This window comes from Ascaphus truei, chromosome 2, assembly GCF_040206685.1.
Source record: "Ascaphus truei isolate aAscTru1 chromosome 2, aAscTru1.hap1, whole genome shotgun sequence".
NCBI lineage: Eukaryota > Metazoa > Chordata > Amphibia > Anura > Ascaphidae > Ascaphus > Ascaphus truei.
The window spans coordinates 478,017,993-478,044,040 of record NC_134484.1 but is presented as its reverse complement, the minus strand read 5'-3'; the positions used below and the strand labels follow the sequence as shown (position 1 = coordinate 478,044,040).

The following is a 26,048-nucleotide window of genomic DNA, read 5'->3' as shown; positions in this document are numbered from 1 at the left end:
CATTTCCAAATGTGAAGTAGTTATGGGTCAGAATAAATTCAATGCATTTAGTCACTGTCTCTGTGAGTGGCTCCTGCGATCCCAGAAAGTATCTGCAGGCTGAAATCCCATCCTCGTGGGGGATGTTTGTATAAAGTGACTCTACATCCATAGTTGCTAGTAGTGTTCCTGTAGGGAGGGGGCCAATGGCATTCAGTTTGTTTAGCAGGTCGGTGGTATCCTGGATATAGCTGGGTGTGTTCCTGACAAGTGGTTTTAGAATGCCCTCCACCCAGCCAGAAATATTCTCGGTAAGTGTGCCAGATCCAGAGATAATAGGGCGCCCAGGGTTACCCTCTTTGTGAATTTTAGGGAGCATGTAGAATGTGCCAGGTTTTGGGTTAGCTGGTATCAGGTCCAGAATTTGTTCTCTTGTGTGGATCATTAAAACACTCCCGATCCACACAAGAGAACAAATTCTGGACCTGATACCAGCTAACCCAAAACCTGGCACATTCTACATGCTCCCTAAAATTCACAAAGAGGGTAACCCTGGGCGCCCTATTATCTCTGGGTCTTGCACACTTACCGAAAATATTTCTGGCTGGGTGGAGGGCATTCTAAAACCACTTGTCAGGAACACACCCAGCTATATCCAGGATACCACCGACCTGCTAAACAAACTGAATGCCATTGGCCCCCTCCCTACAGGAACACTACTAGCAACTATGGATGTAGAGTCACTTTATACAAACATCCCCCACGAGGATGGGATTTCAGCCTGCAGATACTTTCTGGGATCGCAGGAGCCACTCACAGAGACAGTGACTAAATGCATTGAATTTATTCTGACCCATAACTACTTCATATTTGGAAATGACACATACAGCCAGACAACCGGGACCGCTATGGGTACTCGGATGGCGCCACAGTATGCCAATCTGTTCTGCGCAAAACTGGAAAGTGACTTTCTGTCCACCTGTCACTTGAAACCCCTTACATACCTTCGCTACATCGATGACATCCTCCTGATTTGGACCTCTGGGGAACAGGACCTCCTACAGTTCTATGACAACTTCAATACTTTCCACCCGACCATCAACCTCAAACTCACCCATTCCCCGGATGAAGTACATTTTCTAGACACCACCATTACTATAAAGAACAACCAACTACAGACTTCTGTATACCGCAAACCTACAGACAGAGCCAGCTATTTGAGGGACAACAGCTTCCACCCGACACACACCAAACATGCAACCATCTACAGTCAAGCCATACGATACAACCGGATATGCTCCGACACAGCAGACAGAGACCAGCGGATTAAAGCCTTGAGATCAGACTTTATAAACCGTGGATATAACCACAGAATTGTAGACCAGCAAATTCACAAAGCCACCAGAATACCAAGAAGTGATCTCCTTGAATACAAACAGAAGGAGACAAGCGACAGGGTTCCTTTGGTGGTCACATATAACCCACACCTAGGAGCCCTACGCAAGATCGCCAGGAAACTACAACCCATCCTCCAGGAAGATACAAGACTGCAACAGGTCTTCCCTGAAGCACCCTTATTATCATACAGACAACCCCATAATCTCAAGAATATTATGGTGAGGAGTAAAGTATTCAGCAGTACAACTGAATGCGGGACAAAACCATGCCAGGACCCAAGATGCAAAACCTGCGCAATGCTCTACACAGCGGACACAATACAAATACCACACAAGAATCGGGAATACAAAATCAGAGGAGGGTTCACCTGTTCCTCCAGCAATGTCGTGTACCTCATCATGTGCATGAAATGCCCAGGGGGCTGCTACTACATAGGTGAGACAGGACAGGGGCTAAACAAGAGAATGAACCTGCATCGCCACAGCATCACACGCGGAACAAGAGACAGTCCTGTTGGCGAACATTTCTCTGACTCTGGCCATAAGATGAACGATCTGAGGGTTGCCATACTCAAAGGTAATCTTAAAACCCCGAAAGAGAGACGGTTGCATGAATACAAATTTATGCAACTGTTCGGGACACTTAGCAGTGGCCTAAACAGAGATCGAAATTTTATGAGTCATTACTGACACTAGCGAACTCTCTTCCCATGAGCGCTAAAGGCCATGTCTGTACATACTGTGCACACACAGCTGTCTCTCACACATACTAATACTCCTTATTTTTCCATCCATATCCACCAATAGGGACCACATAGTATCCACACACACTTTTAGTTGTGCTACAAACTCTCACATTTCCACACCCACCCACACCATTTATATCCCTCTCACTCCACACACACCTTGTGTAGAGCACTGTTTATACTGTGGGCTCTCCATTCATTTTTATTCACACTGATACACATACACACTCTTTCTTCACTTGCTTTCAGTTACCCTCTGACACCTCTAGCCATAAAACACATCCACACCGGGGGAAGGACAAGCACAGATAACATTCCAAGAGACACTGTTTTTAAGTTATCCTTGCTTCATTCATTGTAACATCGCCGGAAGAAGAGATCAGTGTATCTCGAAAGCTCGCACAAATAAAAGCATTTCGTTAGCCACAGAACGGTATAATCTATTTATTTTTTGATTATATATATATATATATATATATATATATATATATATATATATATACACACACACAGTGGTTGACAAATCACCAAAAAATCTACTCGCCACACAAAAAAATCTACTCGCCACCTAGTACCAAACGTGTGCTGCTTGGGCCAATATTTACTCGCCCGGGGGTTAAATCCACTCGCCCGGGGCGAGCAAATGTATAGGTTTGTCGAACACTGTATATATATATATATACACTATATATATATATAGTGTAGCCAGGTCACCCTTTGTTGCCCTGCGACCCCCCATCACCTCCGTGGCCGTGATCGATGGCGGGTGCTGCCGGAGCCAAGCGGCAGACCCGACGGCCATTCCGGTGCTCCGGAGGTCCCCGGCGGCTCTCGTGCAGGGCGCCGCCATGTTGGGCAAGTTCGCGCATGCGCAGTGAGTGCCTGCGGCTCTGAATAGTGGCGCATGCACAGTTGCAGCGCGCGAACGCTAGCCTACCAGGGAAGGCTCTTGGAAGGGACTACAAGTCCCATGAGCCTCAGCAGCACCCCATGTGACGCCAGGGAGCCAATAGGGCTGAAGGATTGCCCTGCAGGACGATGAATTGATACATTTCGCGGGTTTTTTTTGCAGATAGGCAGTGCAGACCAGGAAGAGCTAGGGGAAGGAGGTGAGTGCAGGGGTCTGTGACCCGCTGCAGTAGGCCAGCAACCCCCCTAGGCCCCAGATAGGTCCTGAGCCCCCTTCTAGCTTGTGGTGCTGTAGGGACAGGCCCTAGGTTAGGGAACCTACCCCATTAGCTGCTTGCTAGTTAGGGACACAGTGGACGCTGCGCTTCCCGTCAAAAGGCTTGGGCTCAAGCTTATGCCACTAAAGAGAGCTGGACTATCTTCACGGAGGCCAAGCAAGCAGTGACTGCGGCCTGCCGGCGGCAGACAGATCCCCGCCAAGGTACAGACGGTGCGGAGTTCACCCCACGCGTAGGAGGATATCACGGCGGATCCAAACCCAGTGGTATAGCAGCACCCGTGGCTGGAGCCAGGGCAGGTACCATTATAAAGTGCACCAACAGAGTACTCACACGGGACTAGTGGCTGCGCAGTCACACATATCTATCTCACGTGAAGGGACATATTGTGTGGGGTTACTGGACATGGGGTGGGATTACCCAGTGGAAAGGGGTCGCGCCCTGCGAGACACAGTAGTAGTGTCTCCTCTAGAGAGGGACACCTGTTGATATATGAATAAGTACGTCTGCACTGGTACAGTTATTGAGTTGATACATATGGTTAATGTGTTGTGTTATGTTGATGCTGCATACAGTAAATGGTTATACCTATACTCCAGTGTATGTGATTACTATATGCGGGTCCTGTGTAGGGGACATTCTATACTCCTAGAATCCTGCACAGGTGGAGGCGCTGATCAAGAAACGTTCCAGAGAGCACCCCAGGTTCCCAGCAAGCGGAGGCTCAGGCCTCTTGTGAATCTGCAGGTATACGCACCACCCCTGGTAACACATAGGTTCCGCCTCACATACACTCTATATGCGGTTGGGTGGGGGAATACCCGTTACAATAGCAACTAAATATATATATGCAACTGAAAAAGGGTAATTATAATCCTAGAGGATTCTACAGGTCTCCTAAAAATGCAACCTGGTCAAAATCTATATTAAGACCATTGGGGACTAATATTTTGAGATTTTAAATGCAGTGGCTCCCCCTTCTAGAAATATGATTAATCCTATATCCCCCTCTCAAATTAGGTCTAGGTCCTTTACAGTACATATAAAAACCCTTTAGGATTGTCATTTTTGGATTAAAAAAACAACAACTTGACATTCAGAAAAAGGATATTTTGTCTACAAATAATCTTGCGCCAAGGAGAACTACACTCTTGTTAAGTACTGTACATAGAAGTGAAAAGTGAATAAATATCATACAACCCGCATGCGGTATGAGGTGCTGCTCCAAAAATACCTTTCCACATGGTCAGGAAATACACATTTTGAACAGAACAGGAGCGCAGGTCTGAAGTGATATGTAAAAGAAAAATAACACAAAATAGTACAACACAGCTACAGTATTCACAACAGTAGAGCCCCTGATGAAGCGAGACACAGGTGAAACGCATAGGGCTAGGGGTATCCTCGCTGAGCTGCTGAAAGGAATTCTCCAGCGGAGCTTTTGCCCCCCGAATGTAACTGGAGACTGAGACGGTCGAGCGGGAGAACGGTTTGTATCTGTGCTGCGAGAGCCTGTGAGCTCAGAACGCCTTTAATCCATGCACAATTTGTGAGTGCATCGATTTTATTTTACTCTCTTACATAAAGTATTTTACAGAATTATACTATGTTGGTACTGTGTCTCATCTCTTGCATGTTTAAATACCTTAGAGAAATATCCTGATCCCTCATATACAGATGCAGCTAGGAGTATCCGAACACTGCTTTGAAAAATCTGGGGCAATCTCCCAGTAATAATGCAACATTTCTCTGACATTTCTGCAGACAGACTAATGGCCCACCGGATTGACACAGCGTGGGTCCCTGGTCAGTTTAAATGGGATTGCCAGGGACCCCTGCTGTGTTAATCCGATGGGCCATTAGTCTGTCTGCAGAAATGTCACAGAAATGTTGCATCATTACCTGGAGATTTCCCCAGATTTTCCAAGGCAAGTGTTCGGATACTCGTAGCTGCATCTGTATATGAGGGATCAGGATATTTCTCCAAGGTATTTAAATATGAAAGAGATGAGACAATTACCATCTATTCTGAATCAAGTATGCTGAAAAGGGCTACAAATTTGTTATTGCATCTGACGCTAGTTACAGGTATCTCTGAATATTGTAGATTTCTGTATTGCACTATTTTTTGTTATATTTCTTTTACATATCTCGAGACCTCCGCTCCTGCTCCGTTCAAAATTTGTATTATAAAGCATAACTCTACTTCTAGCTGTAACGCTAACTCTATTCCTAACCAGATTTCCAATTCTAACTTGGTTTCTAACCCTTAAAAAAAAGTTACCCCTAATCTTAGAACATTAGTTCTGACCAAAACCTCACTGTAGCTCCTTTTACAAAGGACTGTCCTCCTTTTACAGAATTGATTACGATGTAATCCCCTTTGTATAAATTGTTTGGTGTGTGTTGAGGTTCCGCTCAGTGCTGAAATGTTTCCCAAATTCTGTACAATTAAAAAGTTGCTCCCCTGTGTAAATCTGCTTATTTAACAAGAGGGCCCACTTTGTATAAAATGGGTTACCACACTCTGAACAAGCAAATTATTTCCCCTGTGTGAATCATGTGGTGTGTGAGGTCATTCACCCAAGAAACGTTTTTCCTATACTCTATATATGTGAAAGGCCTCTCCCTGCATGAATTTGTTGGTTTCTGAAGAGGTGACTGTCACGGTAGCTTATGACAAGAGATAATGAACACCAAATATCTGGGTTGAACTGAACGAGGCTTAGATATAATAAAATATATTTATTCCTTAAAAAAGGTGAACACAGCAATATAGTACAATTAACAGATTAGAAGGTAACACTTACTTAGGGTTGGGGGATGGAGAAGTATCAGCTAGCAATTCTCCAGCAATCCGGTGACATTCCAGGTGGAGTCAGAAGCACAACTAAAAACTGTAGGGTTGACACAGTTTATATACCTGTGTAACCCTATTCTTAACATTGAATACAGACTATTGGTGAACAATTATCTGTATCCAATCCCTAACGTGGAGACACAGCTTAAACCATACCCCCCAGCTAGTTAGCCCATGTGTACTGGGACTCTATGGGTAGCCCCATAATTAAATCAGGGCCAACGACCAGTCTACCAAATTAAGTATCTGCATTGTTTGTAGGTGTAGACATAACACTTACAAACCACTCCAGTTTGATGATTCTCCACCCTCAGGTAACAATTAGAGTGGCAGTCTGTTGATTAGTACTTGGTCTGTTGATTAGTACTTAGTGTAAACAATCAGGCAGTTAACTTTTGATCACAGTGCTTAGGCTCAATCAGCCGGCTGCCCTTCATGACCTATTGGCATAGCAGATGAAGTCTGCATTTTCAGAACAGATCCAAAATACCATACATATACACTTTAATATCTACACATATTAATAAGTTCCATTCTGGTGGGCTCAGCGGGTCGAAATTTGCCAGTTTTTAATGCCTACAGTGACTCCACATATTGGCCAAATATCAACTCTCTGCGACCTCTAGAACTGGAGATACAGAAATGCACTTTAAAACATTAAAATACAGGCTTATAATGAAACATGGGAACAGGGGAACATACATTTTCCTGACATGACAAGGTGTAAGCCACATTCCTGGACCGCAGTCCAGTTAACCCCTTGCCTCCCTGGTGAGGTCAGGGGGTGGCCATATGGGGTGCAACCCCTTTAATACCGGGCCAACCCCCTCTCCCTCTACAGTGACCCTTAACACTGAATTGTTTCCCACACTGAACAAGCAAATGGTTTCTCCCATGCAAATACTTGGGTGTGACAGGAGGTCACACTTTGTACTGAATTGTTTCCAACACCCTGAACTACTAGGGTTAAACAATAAGAAAAAACTTCCCACAATAAGAGTATTAAGTAATTTATTGTGATAACAATATTCAGCAATATATTAACACCCAATAGAAAGCAAAAAAGCAAAAGTCCTCAAAATGTTCAAGGTCATTTATTGTGAAACATATTTCTTATACAAATCCATTTCATGCATAATAAAATGTAAAAAAAAAAAACCAAGCAAATACATTTTAGAATATTTTAATTTTAAGAATTAAACATTTTTGAATGACAATTATTTTACAATAAATAAACTACACCCACACTAAGGCCCCTTTTCTTCACCATTTACAATTACCCCCTTCTCCTGTATACATTAACGGCCATGGGGAGGTGTGTGTTAATGGGCATGTGGGAGGAGGGGGTCAAGAGGCATGGGTGAGAGCTGAGAGAAATGCTGGGGAGGAGAGGAAGGGGTTCAGTCGTAGTGGAAGGGTTAAGAGGCATGGCAGAGGGGAAGTGGTTAATAGGGAGGGGTGAGATTACCAGCAGGAGGATTCCTTATAGATGCAGAAAGTGAAAGTCATGGAGCTCCCAGACTCGCTCCCACTCTCTCTACCAGACCCACACTCTGTCCTCTCTCTGCCAGACCCACCCCCACTCTGCAGCTGCTGATAGGAATGCCATGGTAAGAAGTAATGGTAAGTATTGCGTTACCGGCCCTTTTTATTACTGCAGTATTACTATGCCACCAGTATAATGCCCAACCCTACTCTGAAAAAACATTTGATTGATCATGTGTAGCGCATTTTGCCCCACCCCCTGGGAGATGTGGAGCTACGGTTTGTGTATGGTGCAATACCTGGTGGCTCACCGGAGGGATGAGGCTCCGCTGCTGGGAGCCTGGGGTGTATCTTGGAATGATACTCTGTAGCGCCTCCACCTGTGCGGGATTCTATGGTGTAGAATGACCCCGTCACAGGACACAATAAGAATACACATTTTGTAAAGCAGAACAGTTTTACTATTGTTAGGACCAGTATGTCAGGCCAGAATCTGCACTCATGTTAAGCTTCCATTTTGTCTGGTCATAACTAGTTAAGATTCTGTAGTCAGCCTTTTGCTGAAATATAATTCCTAAATGCACTCAGTTTCTGCCAAATTGCATTTCCTTTCTTCCTGGTCAGGATATTACTACGATACTTTTGTGTTGTCAATTTCCTGTTGTTTTAGTTAGAATACAATAAACTGGTTCTAAGCAAGAAGCAAAATAGTGTAATATAGTTGCTAAAAATTCAAGGTCTCTTTTGATAACAGACAATGAATAAGCCATGTATTCAGACATTGCTTGTATTGGGAAAGACACGTCCCAAAAATCACGCCACTAATATGTCCTGCCCCTAAATCACGCCTCTAATCAAAGCTACGCCCAAGACACACCTAGTATACGCCTATGATAAGCCTATGTTACGCCTCTAACCAATATCTTCTTTTTTCTGTATAAAAGTCATTACCCTATGAGTAATAAATTGAGACAAAGGATTTGAAACCTGGCTTGCGTTACGTTTCATTTCGTTCGTCTACCAGGCCTGAAAGTTCATCAAAGATCGAAGATAACAGTGGCAAGGCGTGAAAGCTTCTCCGGGGAAGTCTGCTGCAAAATGGTGCAGATGGTGTATCCAGTCACAAGGCCTTCAGATCCTTTGGCAGAGGATAGGTTCCTTTCGGTTCTGAAGCCTAGGCGAGGAAATTAAGGTTTTCCTTCAACTATATACACTAATATAGTACAGCCTACCCACCAGGCCTCGCACGGCCGTACCTCCCAATATTCTGCTCCCTCTAAATGGAGTCACCGTTCCTCCAACATACCTAGCAGCCCTTGGGCACCCAACCAACCCGGTATCCACATGGTAAAATCCCCCACCCATTCAGCGCTGCCCAATAACGTGTGAAGGTGAGTTGGTGCACTTTGTTGGGTACCTGCCGGGTGTGTCCACACCCGGCGCACTGTAGAAAATAGAATCCATGGATCCAGCGATGTCAGCGATGAGTCCGCCTCCACGATGGTATTGTCCCACACTGATGATAGTCTCTGATGGTCTGGTTCTGGACTGCAGGCTGCAGTCACCTTGTGTCGTCTGACTGTGTCCCTGACCTTCATAGTGCTAAGTGGGCAAAGTCCCTGTCTAAGGGCAAGTCCCTATAGCAGCCACAAGCTATGTGGGAGTCAGGGCCTAGCTGGGGCCTATTAGGGGGTACCTGGCCAAGCGCAGGTGCCACAGACAACTGCACACATAACCTACCCCTTCCTTGTCCCAGCTCTGACTGGCGTGGTCTCAGAAACGCGCAAAATGTATTTATCTCTGGTGCAGGGGAAACCTGCAGCCTTATTGGCTGTGTGGTGTCACCTGGTTCGCTGCCCCTATGCCTAATGGGGCTTGTAGTCCCCTAAGGTGGGTCCTCTGCCTAATGGCTGCTCTGCAGCGCCTTCTGTGCATGCGCCACTCACTGCACATGCGCGACTGTGTGCAAGATGGCGACGCCCTACCTGGCAGCCTGCCAAGGAGCCCTGCGATACGGTCGCCCTCCCCACCTGACTGGCGGGTCCGCCTACCAGTCTGACGGCACCTGCACCCACAGCAGCCTTCTGCACTACAGCGGAGGTAATGGGAAGGGAAAGGGGACTTACGGGTGAACCAGGGAGACACAGTTTACACGTATGAATTTTCTTGTGTGTAATGAGGGTGATCATCTGCGAAAAGCTTTCCCCACACTACGTACATGGAAATGGTTTCTCCCCTATATGAATCCTGTGGTGTGTGAGCAGGTGGTTCTTTTGAGAAATTTTCCCCCCATACTATGTACATGTGAATTGTTTCCCACACTATGTACGTGTGAATAGTTTCTCCCCTGTATGAGTCTTCTGGTGTCTGAGGAGGTTGTTCTTAACTATGAATTGTTTCCCACACTCTGTACATGTGAATAGTTTCTCCCCTGTATGAGTCTTCTGGTGTCTGAGGAGGTTGCTCTTAACTATGAATTGTTTCCCACACTCTGTACATGTGAATGGTTTCTCCCCTGTATGAATCATCTGGTGTCTGAGGAGGTTGCCCTTAAAACTGAAGTGTTTCCCACACTCTGAACATGTGAATGGTTTCTCCCCTGTATGAGTCCTCTGGTGTATGGAGAGACGGGCCTCAACAGTGAATTGTTTCCCACACTCTGAACATGTGAATGCTTTCTCCCCTGTATGAGTCATCTGGTGACCGAGGAGATTGCTCTTAATACTGAAGTGTTTCCCACACTCTAAACATGTGAATGGTTTCTCCCCTGTATGAGTCCTCTGATGTATGGAGAGACCGCCCTCAACTGCGAATTGTTTCCCACACTCTGAACATGTGAATGGTTTAACCCCTGTATGAGTCATCTGGTGCTTGAGGAGGTTTCTCTTAATTGTGAATTGTTTCCCACACTCTGTACATGTGAATGGTTTCTGTCCTGTATGAGTCCTCTGGTGTATGAGGAGACTACTTTTAACTATGAATTGTTTCCCACATTCTGTACATGTGAATGGTTTTGCTCCTGTATGAATCATCTGGTGATTGAGGAGGCTTCTCTCAATTGTGAATTTTTTCCCACACTCTGTACATGTGAATGGTTTTTCTCCTGTATGAATTCTCTGGTGAAGGAGGAGGTGGCTCTTAACTGTGAATTGTGTCTCACACTCTGTACATGTGAATGGTTTCTCCCCTGTATGAGTCATCTGGTGTCTGAGGAAGTTGCTTTTAATAATGAATTGTTTCCCACACTCTGAACATTTGAATTGTTTCTCCCCTGTATGAGTCATCTGGTGTCTGAGGAGGTTGCTCTTAATACTGAATTGTTTCCCACACTCTGAACATGTGAATGGTTTCTCCCCTGTATGAGTCCTCTGGTGTACGGAGAGACGGCCCTCAACTGTGAATTGTTTCCCACACTCTGAACATGTGAATGGTTTCACCCCTGTATGAGTCATCTGGTGTATGAGGAGACAACTTTTAACTGTGAATTGTTTCCCACACTCTGTACATGTGAATGGTTTCTGTCCTGTATGAATCCTCTGGTGTCTGAGGAGGTTGGTCTTAATACTGAATTGTTTCCCACACTCTGAACATGTGAATGGTTTCTCCCTTGTATGAATTCTCTGGTGCATGAGGAGGCTCTGCTTAGTACTTAACTGTTTCCCACATACTGTACAAGAACAAGGATTCACTGCGGTTTGAATCATCTGGAGTGAAAGAAGTTTCCCCTTAAGTGAGAAACTGCTCTCACCATCTGTACATGTAAAGCTTTGATCTCTAGATGGGACACAAAGGTGTGCGAGCAGGTCCCTGTCCAGTGAGAAGCTTTTGCCACACTCACAACAGAGAAAAGGCTGAGCACCACGGCTTCTTCTTAAATATCTTGCATACCTTTTGCTGGACCCATATTTAGAGTCCGTCTCTGCTGTGTGCTGTACAATGTCTGTAAATTCACCATCATGTGGCACTGGTTCCTTGCACGTGTCCAAAATGTGGCAGGAATCATTGTTTTTTGGCACTTCTGGGCTGCGAGGAGTCAGACAGCTTCTGGATGTATCAGAGCTTAAGTTTTGTTCCTCATTCAGACCGTTCTCTAACAGAAGTAAACAAAAAAGACAGAAGAAATGTTTTCAATCTGTAAATCAAATTACTGAAAGCAAATTACAAATCCAAAACACTGAAGAATTTGCTTCACCAATACTTAACTAAATGTTCTCTTCACCCAGGGTTTTAAAATTGTGGCCCATGGACATCCAGTGGCCCCCTAATGACTTTGGTGGTGGTCGCCAAAAACCTGAAATGTATTTGTAGCAGCTATCACAGTGAAATAATTTTGATAGATGTATAACTTGTATTAATTACTGTATTCACTATATAAGGATACATGTACATGCTCCAGATAATTATTAACATTGAAAATGTCCATGAGATGTAAAGTTAAGGAACTCCTGGTCTATCATATTAGTGTGTTAATAATATCAACTAAACCAGACAGCAACCTATACTGTAAAGATACTGTAGATGCCTGTGTGTGTGTGTCACGCCTGTATGCCCGCAGACCTGGCAAGACTCCAATACTGAGGTGGGAACGGTATTACCACACACCCACAGCAGTGGGTGCAAGCCCGGAGTGTGGTATGGCGTTGCTGGGCCTGTAGAGAAAGTAGTTAGTATACTTGCAACGTCCTTGATGGTAAACGTAAGAATAGTCGTGTTCGTGCGCCAAAGTCCAGGGGTTCCAGAGATCAGGATAGTCAAAGTTCGTAAGCCAAGTCCAAGGATACTAGAGGTCAGCAAGGTTGAGTCCGTAGCAAGATTCAGGGGTTACAGAGAGCAGAGTAGTCCAAGACAAGCAGGGGTCAAAGCCAGGGAAATCCAAAGTAACACAGGAGCAGGCACAAGCAGGAACACAGAGGGAGCGAGGCATAGGACTGCACACACAGGGATAACAGGAACTATGCAGAGCGATGATAGAGAGGGCAGACAGGGATTATAAAGGGGGGAACATTAATGGGAGAGAGAGAAGGAGCAGAGAAGGAATTGGGAGACAATAGGGATAGGTCGGGAGGAGAGAAGGAGACAGAGGGGTTGGACAGAGAAATGGCATGCAGGTCATGGGAGGAGGAGTCCAGAAATTGGCAGGCCTTAGAAGAGGAGCGTGTGCGCGCACCCTCTGTAACCTGAGTGCGCGCGCACAGGCTGCGTCACCAGACGTGCGGAGCGCCGCACCGCGGGCACACCAGCGCGGGGAAACGGACGAACGGAGGAACCCGCTACCGGAGGTGAGGGTATGCCCGTGGGTACTGAGGAGGTCTGAGAGCGGGGAGTGTTGCCGCAGAGGCCTGGAGACCGCGGGGGTGCGCGAGACTTGCGGGGCATGCGTTGGGGTAAAGGGACAGCATCAGGGATAGCCGGAGCGGGACAAGAATGGGTAAGCGCAGGGAGATTGGCAAGGGAAAGGACAGAGGGAGTGAAAGAAGGGGAAGGAATCCCCTGAACCGTTACAGTGTGTATATATATATATATATATATATATATATATATATATATATATATATATATATATATAAAATGCCCACAGTGTACTCAGCGCTTTACAGCAGAAACAATACAGTACAGGGAATTATAATACAATAAGTGCAACAAACACAATCCGACAATAGAAATGGAAATCCCTCCCTGGAGAGCTTACAATCTAAGTGATGCAGTGACTACACTGCCCATGCAGTCTTCTGCCGTAAGACCCACATAAACAAGAATCAATTGCTCCATTTTGTGTCATATTTTGTCAGTCAAAAATACTATTCATATAATTTCCCAAGCACGCGGCCTTGGTGTAATATTTGACTCCTCTCTTTCCTTCTCCTCTCACATTCAAGCTGTTGATAAATCTGGCAGATTTTCCCTCTGCAACATTTCCACAGTCTGCCCTATCCTTAAACTCTCCTGCATACAGTACCCTCATCTTCCAATTATGGAAAAGTTCTTCTCTCTGGCCTTCCCTTCTCCCAACGCCATACTCTACAAACTATTCAAAACGCTGTTATTAGAATACTCTCACTCATTTTGGTCTGTCTCTATCCCTCCTCTTCTCATGAGATCCTTTCAGTTTCTCCCCATCAAACACTGCATTACTTAGATAGAAGATTCTCGTTCTCTCTACATTTTTCTATCCCCTCATCCATCTCAGGTCTTATCTCCTTCTATAATCCTAGCTCTGCTGAGGGTTGTCTCCTCTCTGCTTCATTTGTCTCTACAATACTCTCACATCTAAAACCTGTCTCCTTGCTTTGCAATTCCCTCCCCCTCAGCCTTCACCAATCCACATCCCTGTCACAGTGGACACCAACTTATTTATATTTTTGGGTATTCGATTGAACAGAACAAGGAGAAAAATACATTTTGATTTATTTCCTTGATAGACAAACACACGACAACTTCAGAATACACTTAAAACACTTACTGGGATGGGGAAACAAAATAAATTGTTCTTTTCACGAAAGCGCAAGAAATGCAGTCTTTGGGTAAAAGTCCCGTGGCTGGATCGCAACTTGCCAATCCAATATCTTGGCCACCTCAAAGTATTTCGTGGTAGTTCGTTCAGGAGTCCTCAGGGCTAACGAATTCCATAGTTTGGGGTAATTTCTTGGTTGCGTTGGTATTAACCCCTTGCGTACTGGAACCGTTCTGCTGTGCTTGAATGAAGTCCTGCGTGAAGCGTAGTTACATCTTGGATCATAAGAGGAACAATGGGATAGCTCGGCGGACACAGTTATAGGGTGTCCTAGTTTATCCTTAACCTGTGCCCCCAATCCCCTCTGTGGGAACATTTTACCCACCAATAGCCGTGTTGCCCGCAGTTTGCAAAACCAGGCAAAAAGGCATCCCGGGTTGCACAGCGCATGTGTCGGCTTGACACCCAGGCAACTTAGCATACCTGGGGTACACCCTTTTCCTGGCGTCCCTTGGTCTGAGGTTTGGCTCGAAGGTGTCAATGGCCCGGGATCTGCCACTCTGCAACATCCCGGCCAGTTTCACACCTTGGATCTCTGGGACTTTTCATCCCTGCATTTCCCTTAGACTTAGAGGCTCGCACTCAGCGGGACCCCTTTGAAATGCAGGCAGGAAAATACCCCCAGCTCATTCACCCATAGTACATTTACATGCTAAAGGAATTTTTCACGGGCTTACAGAAACAGTTCCTGCCTATACATTTTAAATGCACAGGTTTTATACACTTTAATAAAACATCATGTTCTGGGTGTATTATCACTGTAATTTTATATGTAGTGTCATGTTTTATTTAATTACATTTGCACGCCAAAAACCAGGGTGCTGGGTGCCTCCGTCCTCGAGTTAGCCCCCTACTTAAAATGCCAGCTTGTGGGAACCAAGTTCACCGAATTCTCAGGGCAATTGACACAGTTCCCACGTCAATTGACTTTCCGCCTTTCAAGTTGGGATGTTAACGAGGCACGGATACATTCTATCTGTAAAACCTAACCGCAAGTCACTTATCCAATTGACTTGTGGTTACAGGTCAAACCGATAGAAATGGATACCCATACTTCAAACAGCCTGCTAACCGCAGCCACGCTTCTTCAATCAGCACTTGCTGTGGTGCTCACTACTCCATCTTGTGTCGCAAAAGGAGTATAGCAGGCAATGCATTTTCTTTCAGTACAGCAGGCAGGGAATAGCCTGCAAAAGGGGGATAAAAAGGCGGGGACAGGGCAAATACTGTAATGCACGGCAAATACTTTTAACCCCTTCGTTCCCAATGCGAGTTGGCGATGATCAGTCGGGTATAATACCTTTATTTAGGCCTGATCCCCCCTATAGTCGTCACAATCCCTACCAATCTTCAAATAATGCCTAAAATCTCATCTCTTGAATTAATTATTTGCTTAGTTTGGGTCTCTGGCTAATCCTTGCACTTCTGAGGCACTTTCGTCTTCCCTGAATTTTTTTTATATTGCACTTGCCCTTATTGTATTCTGTAAATCTCCCTTTATTCCATTTAGATTGTAAGTTCTGTAGCTCAGGGATTCTCTAGTTCCCAATGTTTAACTTCTAGTTTAATGCACGTGTGAAACTTTGTATAATAATTCCATGTACTGTCTTGCTAATTTTATAAGGTACTGGATACACTGGTTGAGGCTATGCAATAAATATACATCATAATAATAATAAATAATAGCATGTTCTTGTATAGCGCTGCTAGTTTTACGTAACACTTTACAGAGACACTTTGCAGGCACAGGTCCCTGCCCCGTGGAGCTTACAATTTATTTCTTTTTTTGGTGCCTGAGGCACAGGGAGATACCGGCAGGATCCCTCTGCTTTGGTCTTCTGGAAGATGGCATCCCTGGTTCGAAAATGGTGCAGCTGCGGGTCTGCTTCTTAAGGCCCGATGGCAACGGTCCATTATCCGTTCACTGGCCGGACAGTCAGGGAGCAGCTCCTCTAGCCAGCGAGAGATGAACCCTTCAACATCAGTAATGGCCACAGGGATGCCGCGAACTCTGATATTGTTGCGGCGATCCCTGTTCTCCGCGTCCTCCTGTCTGCCAGTTCATTTATTTGCTTTTGAATATGTGCTGTGCGGTTGTCAAACTTTTTAAGAAGCTTTGAATTGGCCGCCATCTTCTCTTCTAGTGCTCCGGTTCGTTCCCCGAGCCCCTGCACCTCTTTTTTTAAGTCCTGCATTTCCACGTGGATGAGGGCTTTCATATCCCTGTATAGCCGCTCAAAATCGCATCTGCGAACTGGCAGTTGCTCCGGCCCTTCAGGGTTGTCCTCCTCCCGCTCAGATTCTGAGCCCGCATTCGAACCTGGCGCCATTTCTGCCGCGGCGCTCCGTGAGTACGTTCGGCCCAAATATTTGCGGAGGTCACCTTCTTTTTTTCTTTTTTGGTTTCAGCGGCGCCATCTCTGTAGGTTTAGCGCTTGTATTAGGGTGGTTTGGGATGTCAGTGGTCTGATTTTTCGTGGTTTATTCTTGCTTTATTGGGGGTGGGGGACGGAGCTCAAGGCTTATGCTGCCATCCACCTCACCTTCGCGCATGCGTCTCCTCATATTTATTCTTTTGTTGGAAACCTTAGCCACGCCCCCTGAACATACATACGTGATATCAAATACAATATCTCTTAATACATAATACACTCAATTTATTAAAAAAATATAAGATAAATATAATATAACAATAAAAATTATGCAATGCCTAAATCTCGAAGGACGAGGAAGAAAAGGGAGAAACCAAAATAAGTAAATATCATAAAATGATGGTGAAATGAAATTGTTATGTTAAGAATGCACCAATATCTATAATCAACATTAAGTCCTTTGGGGAGCAATGTTTGTAATGTGTGGATCCAAAAGGTTTCCCTTCTGGCTACCTGGATCATTCTATTTCCACCTCTCCAATCTATAGGTACTTGTTCCTGATCCTGAATCCCGATATATTCCAGGTAAGGATTTGTCTATATTTATACCTGGGAATTAACCTCCTTTCTTTATTCTTGCTGGAGCTGCATCTACAGTAGCACGTCTACAGTAGCACGGGTAAAATACAAAAATACATTAAGAACTGTGCAGCAAGAAAATAAACAATTCCTGCATTTACGTCACTGCCTTCAGGACAGCATAAGAAAAGTTTCAGGAAAAATAGAGAAAAGATAGCTTGGCCCAGCAAAGAGGAAACAGAAAAGACAGAAACAAGTGGTGCACTGATTGAAGTAAAATGCATATTTTTTTTTTCTTTCAAACAAAAATATACAAGCAGCCCTGTCACAGTGGTTTAAAGGTAAATTTGGGTCATCAGTATAGAGGTGATATTTGAACCCAAGATATGTGATAAGGTCACCTAGAAAGTGTAAAAAGAGAAGCGGCACAAGGGCAGACCCCCCAGAGATCGACTGAGGAGGTGTCGGAAAATGAGACACTGAAAGTACGATGAGAGGTAACATGACATCCAGGATAAAGCTCTGTCACGGATACCAAGATGATTGGAGAATGGGAAGGGGAAGAGGGTGGTCCACACTATCAAAGGCTGTAGAGAGGTTGAGTAATATTAGCAGATGACCTTTGTCTTTGGCAGCTTGGAGGTCAATTGTTATTTTACTAAGGGCTGTTTCAGTGGAGTGAGGAAGCAAGATTGTAGTACATCTAGGAGAGAATAAGAGGTAGGAAAATGATGCAAGCGAGAGAATACAAGGCGTATAAGGAGTTTAGAGGCAAAAGGCATGAGGGTGACAGGGCGATAGAGGCCGGTAGGATCATACGTCCTGTTTTTGAGTGAGGGTATAACTGTTCTGTATTTGGTACCTTTCCCTCCTCCTTCAGAGTAGAGGGAGGAGTTGAAAATATGTGATTGTAGGGTGCTAGAGTAGGAGCAAGAAGTTTGAGAAGATGGGAGGGAATGGGGTGAAGAGGACAAGTGGTACAGGGAGAAGAGGAGATCAGCAGTAATGTGGCCCCCTCTGTGGCAGAGTAGTGAAAGTTAAGGCAGGAAGTGCATTAGGAAGAGCTGTAGAAAGTGAGGAGGATAGAGAGGGGATGTCGTGATGAATGGAATCCACTTTTGTCTTTAAATACTCAGCAAAAAACTGAGGTGAAATAGAATGTGTTTGATCCGATCCACCTGGTCGTCCTTAGATCAAGCAAAACACACACTCTACCCGGGGAGCTTTCCACGGCACTGGTATGTTTTAGTCTCAGATATGATGGTAGACGAGCCCGGAGAGGTAAGAATTCAGAGGCACACAATGTGGTTGAGTTCTTACTCCTGTTTAATAACTGAACAGAGCGGTCTTTTATACACAAAGCAAGGAGAAAAAAACGTTTGTCAGTTCATTACATCTGTTACAAACTGAGTTCCTACATATAGATCACACATCTAAATTTACATGTAACCTTTAAAAATGCCTTTCCTGTAAATCTTAAACATTTTACTGCTGAGCAACAGCTATTTAATGGGGTCATATAAGGCTTGGTTGTCTTACTTCTCGTGTAATGTATCCTGAGACAGCTGGTCCCAAAGCTAAAATACTTCTACCATTTTGGTCTCTGAGGAAAACAATGCTGACACATACTGCTTTAACCTTTTCAGTCCTTGAAGGGGAACAGAGCTGACAGATAACTTTTTTCTTTCTGTAAGGTTAAAAATTGTAACGGATGGGTAGTCTTAGTACAGATTCAAAGACAGAGAAGAGGTGGTGTGGGTTAGGCTTGTGAGTGTTGACTAGTGAAGAAAAGTAGGTTTGTTTAGACTGGGAGAAGGCAGAGTTGAAACAGGATAGAATAAATTTGTAGTGAAGGAAGTCTGCTAAAGTATGAGATCTCCTCCAGAGGCGTGCAGAGAAGCGAGTGCAGGAATCGAGAATTCGTGTGTGGTGTGGTGTGTGGTTAAAAGGATGAGAACGGCAGAGATAAATAGGGGCATATATATCGAGAGGATGATAGGGCAGAGTTGTAATTGTAGTTATTAGAGTCTGTAGCAGAGAGAGGAGAGGGAGGAGAAAAAAAGTGGAATCAAGAGCCAGTAGATTAATAAAGAAAAAGGTCTCTGCAGAGAGGAGGAATAGATGGAAGTGAAGAAGGGGACAAGTGAGAGACGGAAAATGCGATGAGATGGTCAGAGAGGAAAAGGTTAAATGGAGAGATTTGAGAGACTTTTATCTAGATTGGCTATCCCTCAAATCCAGAGACAAGGTACAGTCCTGGCTGTAGAGATTGCATATTCATCATCTAGAGCTCCAGTTCCTTTCAGAATGGAGATTTAAAGAACCAGTCTCTCTAGTCCATCTAAATCTGTAATAACAGTCTGTCTCATAATGTTATTATAACATGTTTTACCAGTAAATAATACATTGAGAATTACCTCTCATTTTCAAGTATGTCCTGGGCACAGTGTTATAACTATAGTGCTGCTCCCCTCCCCCCCCCCTCCCTATGGGAGATTTGCCCTGCTACCGGTGTGTGGTAGTGTGCTTTACCTGTTGGTTGATAGGAGGGCTGAGATTCCAGTTTAAATTATATTCCCATATTCCAAAGCACTGAAGTTTAAAAAGATAACAGGGTCATCAGTATCAAAAGCCTTTGCAAAATCTAGGAAAATTGTACCAGTAAATTGCCCAGGTTCCATTTCACACTGGATTTCGTTTCAAACATGCAAGAGGGTTGTTACCGTGGAGTGTTTTGGGTAAAACCCAGATTGGAGCTGGCCAAGGAAATTTGTCTTGTTATAGTAATCGCTTAATTTGAAGTAGTTACATTGCCCAAAGACTTTGGATAGTATTGGACAGAGAATTTGGTCTGTAGTTTGAGACAATGTTTTTGTCCACACTTTTGAAGACTGACACAACTCCAGCAGTTTTCTAGGTCTGTGGGATATGGCCTGAATATAAAATAAAGTTGATTAGGAAGACATATGATATGGCAATGACTGCGGCACCAAGTCGTAAGAACTTTTATTGCACTAGGTCAGGCTCACAATGGCTGCTTAGTTTTAATATTAGGAGTGTCTGTGTTATCTCCTCCTCAGATACTGGGACACATTGGTAAGCGCTGTTTGGAGGGGGCGGGTCTATCGGGCGCTAACAGATTGAGCTTCATGATTGTAGTTAGCATTGTGTTTATATAGATATAGTTTACATAGATTTAGTGGGGTGTACACCAATTAGATGATATATTATTAATAATACTAACTAGTGGCAGCACTGATGTGGCGGAGTCACTAGTCCGTGGACTGGTGTGTGGATTGTACACAATGGATGGTAATGTTAGGTGTACAATGTAAAGTTAATTAACAAATAAGAACAAACTAGATAACTAGTAATTTAATAGTAAACTGTGATATTATAATAACAGAATATTTACTTCTGTAAAATAATAAAAATGTCCTGTTGTCCTATTTCATTCAGATTTAGTGAAAAACAGGTCCAGATAGTGGCCATCCTATAATATATATATATACACACACACACACACACACACACACACACACACACACACACACACACACACACACAGCTTTTGGTCATCGGCTTGACCTTTAACATCTTTTGAAATCCATATTGGCCAAAGGACAGTCATTTCTGTATGTGATATGTACGGCCCACAGTTATTTTACATTTTCTCCCATGTGATAAAGGGACAGAGCTTTTTTTGTGTTTGAACTCATCCATTATTTCCCTGTCTCTTTGGGTAATAACCAGCATACATCTCACCTTAAATCAGAAGCTTCAGACAGCTAAAAGAAATATCTTCACATTCCCTTTAATTTTTATTCCGAAATGCATTTTATCGCATCTATTGATGGTCAGATACCCATAACTCTGCATTTCCAACCTTTATACGTGTCTGAGAGCCATATTGCACTTCTAACTCTGCTGCATGTGGCTTGTCCCAGAACACCCAGCAGGCCTGGGGACTTCCTATGAGAGGCAATTAACCATGAATATTCACTAAATGTGACCATGCTCCTTGTAACAAGTTAACGCCCCTCTGTGCAGACAAAGGGGAAAAGGTACTCACCAGAGACAGGAAATGGAACAGTTTCACTCTTTATTGGGGTCAGATGTTCCTCAGTGTTCGCCTTTTTTCTCTCGGACTTAATCTCTAAACTCTCCAGTACAACCACAGGGAAACCTGGCAACAAGAAAAGGAAAATCCATCCTGTAAAGCTGGGAGTGGGGGCGCTTCTTGTGATTTTACCTCCTCTGAAATTGGTATAATATCTCTTGTAAAGAAATGCATTACTAGCCCTTCTAGCAGAAAATTAATTGGAGTTGAAGATATATTATGTTCTTACCTGCTGATGGTTCTATAAGAAAACAAGATTAGTTTGGGTGTTTGACTCACATAACTGTAAAATAATCAGATATTCCCTCCTTGCAGATTTCAAAGACACCAAAATATCTCCTTTACTCACTTAACAAGCGTGGATCCATGCTGGGAGTGGGCAGTGCTGCTCTGGAGGTGCTGGCAGTGGGCAGTGCTGCTCTGGAGGTGCTGGCAGTGGACAGTGCTGCTCTGGAGGTGCTGGCAGGGGGCAGTGCTGCTCTGGAGGTGCTGGCAGTGGGCAGTGCTGCTCTGGAGGTGCTGGCAGTGGGCAGTGCTGCTCTGGAGGTGCTGGCAGTGGGCAGCGCTGCTCTGGAGGTGCTGACCAGAGGTTCCTTGATCTATATTTGTTGGATGACAGCTGTGTCTGTATAAAAGAGAAAACAGAATTGGAATGATTTATTTTATTGGACAAATATACAGCATTTAGTATCGGCTTTCAAACCTAAGATTATTAACCACAAAGGAGTCGGAAAGACAGGGGCACAAAAAAAAAATCTTACATATGGTCCCTCCTCCAACAGGAACTTCATTTCAAACACTGCAAAATACATCAATGGTTCAGGATTGTGTCACAACATAACCATCTAGTAAAACTAACCATATAAAGAGTCGGTGATAAACAGCCACAAAACCAGCAATGTCCTCTCAGTGTAATATAGTCACATACTGTACAGTTCTATAATATAAATAAAAGCAGATACATCAGAGAGACTTTGATAAATGCTCCCGATACTCTCTCAGGTCCAGCAGTTCTGCTCCATACAGACACAGTCTCCCTTTCCTATTTCATACGGTGAGAATTGGGTAATGCAGAGGAAACAGTGCAGTAACTTCCCCTCACCTGTCCCCACTTCTCACCATATTACATAGGAGGGTTTTATCCCTCAAACCCTCATTCTTTTCTCCCTCAATCACCTCCAGTTTCTCACATCCAGCGCCTTTGTACCAGGCAGCAACATCCTGCAATTCCCCAGAACATGGTGAGGGCCCCATTTTGATAAAGGCTGCTGTGTCCAGACAAAACGTTGGTTTTCTTTGCCTTAATAAAATTGGCCGCAAGTCCGTTGTGTCCTCCTCCTTTACCTTCATATTCTAGGAGTATACGAGTCACACAGGGAAGCCCCTTTGGATAAGTAAGCACTGCCCATTGTAACTGGATATAACTTATATAAAGGAGTACCTGGGGAAACACTGACATTTTACTCAGTAATTATTTATTTTCTCCTGATCTCAATGTCAGTACATGACATGAGGGAATAAATAGGCTCTGCCCATCTGAAGGTAGGACACAGACTTCTGACCTGCTCACACCTTTATTTAATTCTTTATTATCCACATTTTTATAACAGTAAACATACAACACAGTATAAAACACTACATAGAAAGAAAAAAGGGGAAAAAAAGCATATTAGATTATACAGTACTTATCACACACTGAGTTTAAATGATAAATACAGACATTCACGAAACAAAAATTGATTGAAATAAAATCTAAAAACAAGTCAACCCCGTGTATAATAATCCCAAGTGTCCATGTTATTCCCATTTTGGCAGGTGATTCCTCTCACGTTTTCATAATATTCTATTACCAGTGAACTCTGACCATGGCCACCAGAGTAGCTCAAATGTTAACCTTGTATCAGTGGTTATATATGAGAGTTGTTCCATTCTCATAACCTCCCATATTCTCGACTCCCATTGTCCCATGGTGGGTGCATCCAGCTTTTTCCTGTTGGCAGCGAAAGTACATCTCACTGCGTTCAGCATATGTATTAATAGAGATTTCCTAATTCTGTGCCCATTAACCCCTTCCCTATTTAGCAATAAAATACTCAGATCTTTTGGGATTCTAATCTTGGTAATATTATAAATCTGCTCCACTATCCTATCCCAAAACCGCTTTATTTTCTCAAACTTCCACCAAATATGAAGCATTGTTCCCACGTCCCCACCTCCTCTCCAGCACTTATTAGACATTCCTGGATAACATTCATTCAGTTTATGTGGTGTCCAGTACCCCCCTATACATTATCTTTTATACGTTTTCTAAAATATTTGTTGACATCAAGAGCTGGCATTACTCCACTTTTGTGTCCATTCGAGTGCAGAATATTCCTTACCCAATTCCCTTTCCCAAGCTAATACAAATCCTGGCTTTGATTTCCAATATTGTTCTGTAGATGATATATTGTGCCCCCCCCCCCCCTGCATCCAACGATACTTGTACCGTTTTAAAAGAATTCAACATTCTCAACATATTTTTTTAATTTCTTTTTTTTGTGTTCATGGCGTGAAAGATTTGCATATATTGACATCTTTCCCCTTCTTTAAAATCAAACGGATCCCGAAAATATTTAAAACATCTAATTTCTCCCATTTCCATCAGACCTCCCAGTCGGATTAGGCCCGCTCTGCTCCACTTTTTAAATATTCTGGAGTCCATCCCTGGGGGGAAAGTCGGGGTTCCCACATATTGGAGTGAGAGGGGATGGGAAAGTAAAAACCCTCTCATCCTTGGCTATTTCACCCCATGCACATAGAGCTGCACCGATAGTAGGGTGTTCATAAATAGCTTTAGGACGATCTATCTTCCTGAGCCACGGAACTTATTTGTGTCTATATTTTTGCAGTAATTGTTTTCAATTTCCACCCAAAGTTTATTTTTAGTACAGCGATATCATTCAAAAAGAGCATTCACTTGTGTAGCAAGATAATACTTATTGATATTCGGCAGACCAAGTCCACCTTGCGATTAATGCCTTTGCAGTGTTTTAATATTGGTTCTTGTTTTTTTTTATATTCCCAGATAAATGTATTAATTTTACTTTGCAGCGTAGCAATAAACTGCTTGGGGACTGTCATGAGGATATTCTGGAACAGATACATAAGTCTCAGAGTATATTCACTTTAATACAATTGACTCTACCTATCCACGAGAGAATATTCTTATTCCACCCCTTTAAATCATTTTCTATTACTTTTGCTAATGGGGTGTAATTGGCCTGGAACAGATACTCTACTCTTGGCGTTATATTTGTACCCAAATATTTTATACTTCTAGTCTTCCATTCGAAAGGGAAATTTTCTTTTACTTGGGCCACCAACTCTGCTGACAGATCTATATTGAGCACCTCTGTTTTTATTAGATAGATTTTGAAATTATTTTAGCATCTAATCTACCCAGAATATTTGTACCATTACATATTTCGCGTCCAGTGCCTTCCCAGGCCTTCTCTAATTTTTCGCGGTGTGCATCAATGTCAGTTTCATACTTTCCGCTGGCCTTTCGTGTAGGTGTAACTGTCCGCTTGGGCCTTGCGCCTTCTTGCGTTTGTCGTAGTTGTCTAGCGGTCACAGTGTCTGGGTTGTCACTCATGCGTGGTGTCTGATGAGGGTCTGAGTTCTGCCAGTGCGTGTGGCGTGCGGTCTGTTACCTGCGTCAGCGATGGATGACTGTCTCAGATGGCGCCGGTCGGTGTCCTGCAGCGTTCAGCATAGGGATAGCTGTACTTACAGGTGTCCGGTGGCATGGCCCTTGGTAGCCCTAGCTGTGGGGACGTGGCACAGGGGTAGGTGTGATGGTTGCTCCTCACTATTTAGCTGTGCAGAGGGTGGACTCGGGCAGGATAGGAGAGTGATAGCACTGGGTATAATGCACTGATCTGTGTGGCAGTGCTGCTCTTTGTACTGTAGCTGTGTAAAACTGCTGCTTTTTAGCTGTAGAGAAGCTGCTGTGTAGCTGTATAAAGCTGTTTTAAAGCTGTAGTGGAAAGAGAATATATCAATAATGGTACTAACAAATCTACGTAAGTACCAGCACTCACTGTCTAATAGCTAAATGATGAAAACAGTTGTAATGCAGAATAAACATTTAATAATAAAATGAACCAGAAATAAATCAAATGTGTTTGCAGAAACCAGTATCACAAATGGGCATGTCACAAAGTGAGGGGTGGGGGGGGGGGGGGAAAGAAGGAAAAGGGGAAAAAACATGAAACATAAGGAATATACACAAAAAAAAACGGAGAACGGAAAGTATGCTAGGGGGGCCACGTTTCGAGGGACTACCTCTTCATCTGGCCCATTCCCCCTGGTCCAAAAAGGACCGAGAGGTACTTCCCTAAGCCTCCCTTCCCCTATACCTGGTCAAATCAGACACCCCTGAAAATAGCTAGTAAACATATAGTGTAAGCTAAATACAGCTAAACAGCTAATAGCAGGGCAGCAAGAATCCACTAATGGTACAGTTAAAGCTGAACACAGCTTGCAAGAAAGCAGCTTGCAAATGAGCACCAAGAGTCCACACAGTCAGTGAAAGGTTAATGAGAAAAATAAATGAAGTGGTCAAACCCTCAGTGGCTCTGCTCCTTCAGCTGCTTGTGTGGAGTGCCTCGAAACGTCGCCCCCCTAGCATACTTTCCGTTCTCCGTTTTTTTTTTGTGTATATTCCTTATGTTTCATGTTTTTTCCCCTTTTCCTTCTTTCCCCCCCCCCCCCACCCCTCACTTTGTGACATGCCCATTTGTGATACTGGTTTCTGCAAACACATTT

The 26,048-nt window shown here is 43.8% G+C and overlaps 2 protein-coding genes across 3 annotated transcripts in view; both read right to left on the bottom strand.

Annotated features, from left to right (window-relative positions):
- Window positions 1–26,048, bottom strand: part of LOC142488386 (uncharacterized) — a 508,298-nt gene that overhangs the window by 400,455 nt on the left and 81,795 nt on the right. The gene's annotated exons all lie outside the window — the stretch shown is intronic.
- LOC142488303 (uncharacterized) overlaps window positions 1–26,048 on the bottom strand; it is a 111,519-nt gene that overhangs the window by 59,650 nt on the left and 25,821 nt on the right. Inside the window, 4 exon segments of the mRNA XM_075588675.1 lie at window positions 9,072–9,256; window positions 9,977–11,744; window positions 21,189–21,302; window positions 21,586–21,861. Of these exon segments, the coding sequence (XP_075444790.1) occupies window positions 9,072–9,256; window positions 9,977–11,744; window positions 21,189–21,302; window positions 21,586–21,604 (2,086 nt within the window). The 5' untranslated portion in view covers window positions 21,605–21,861.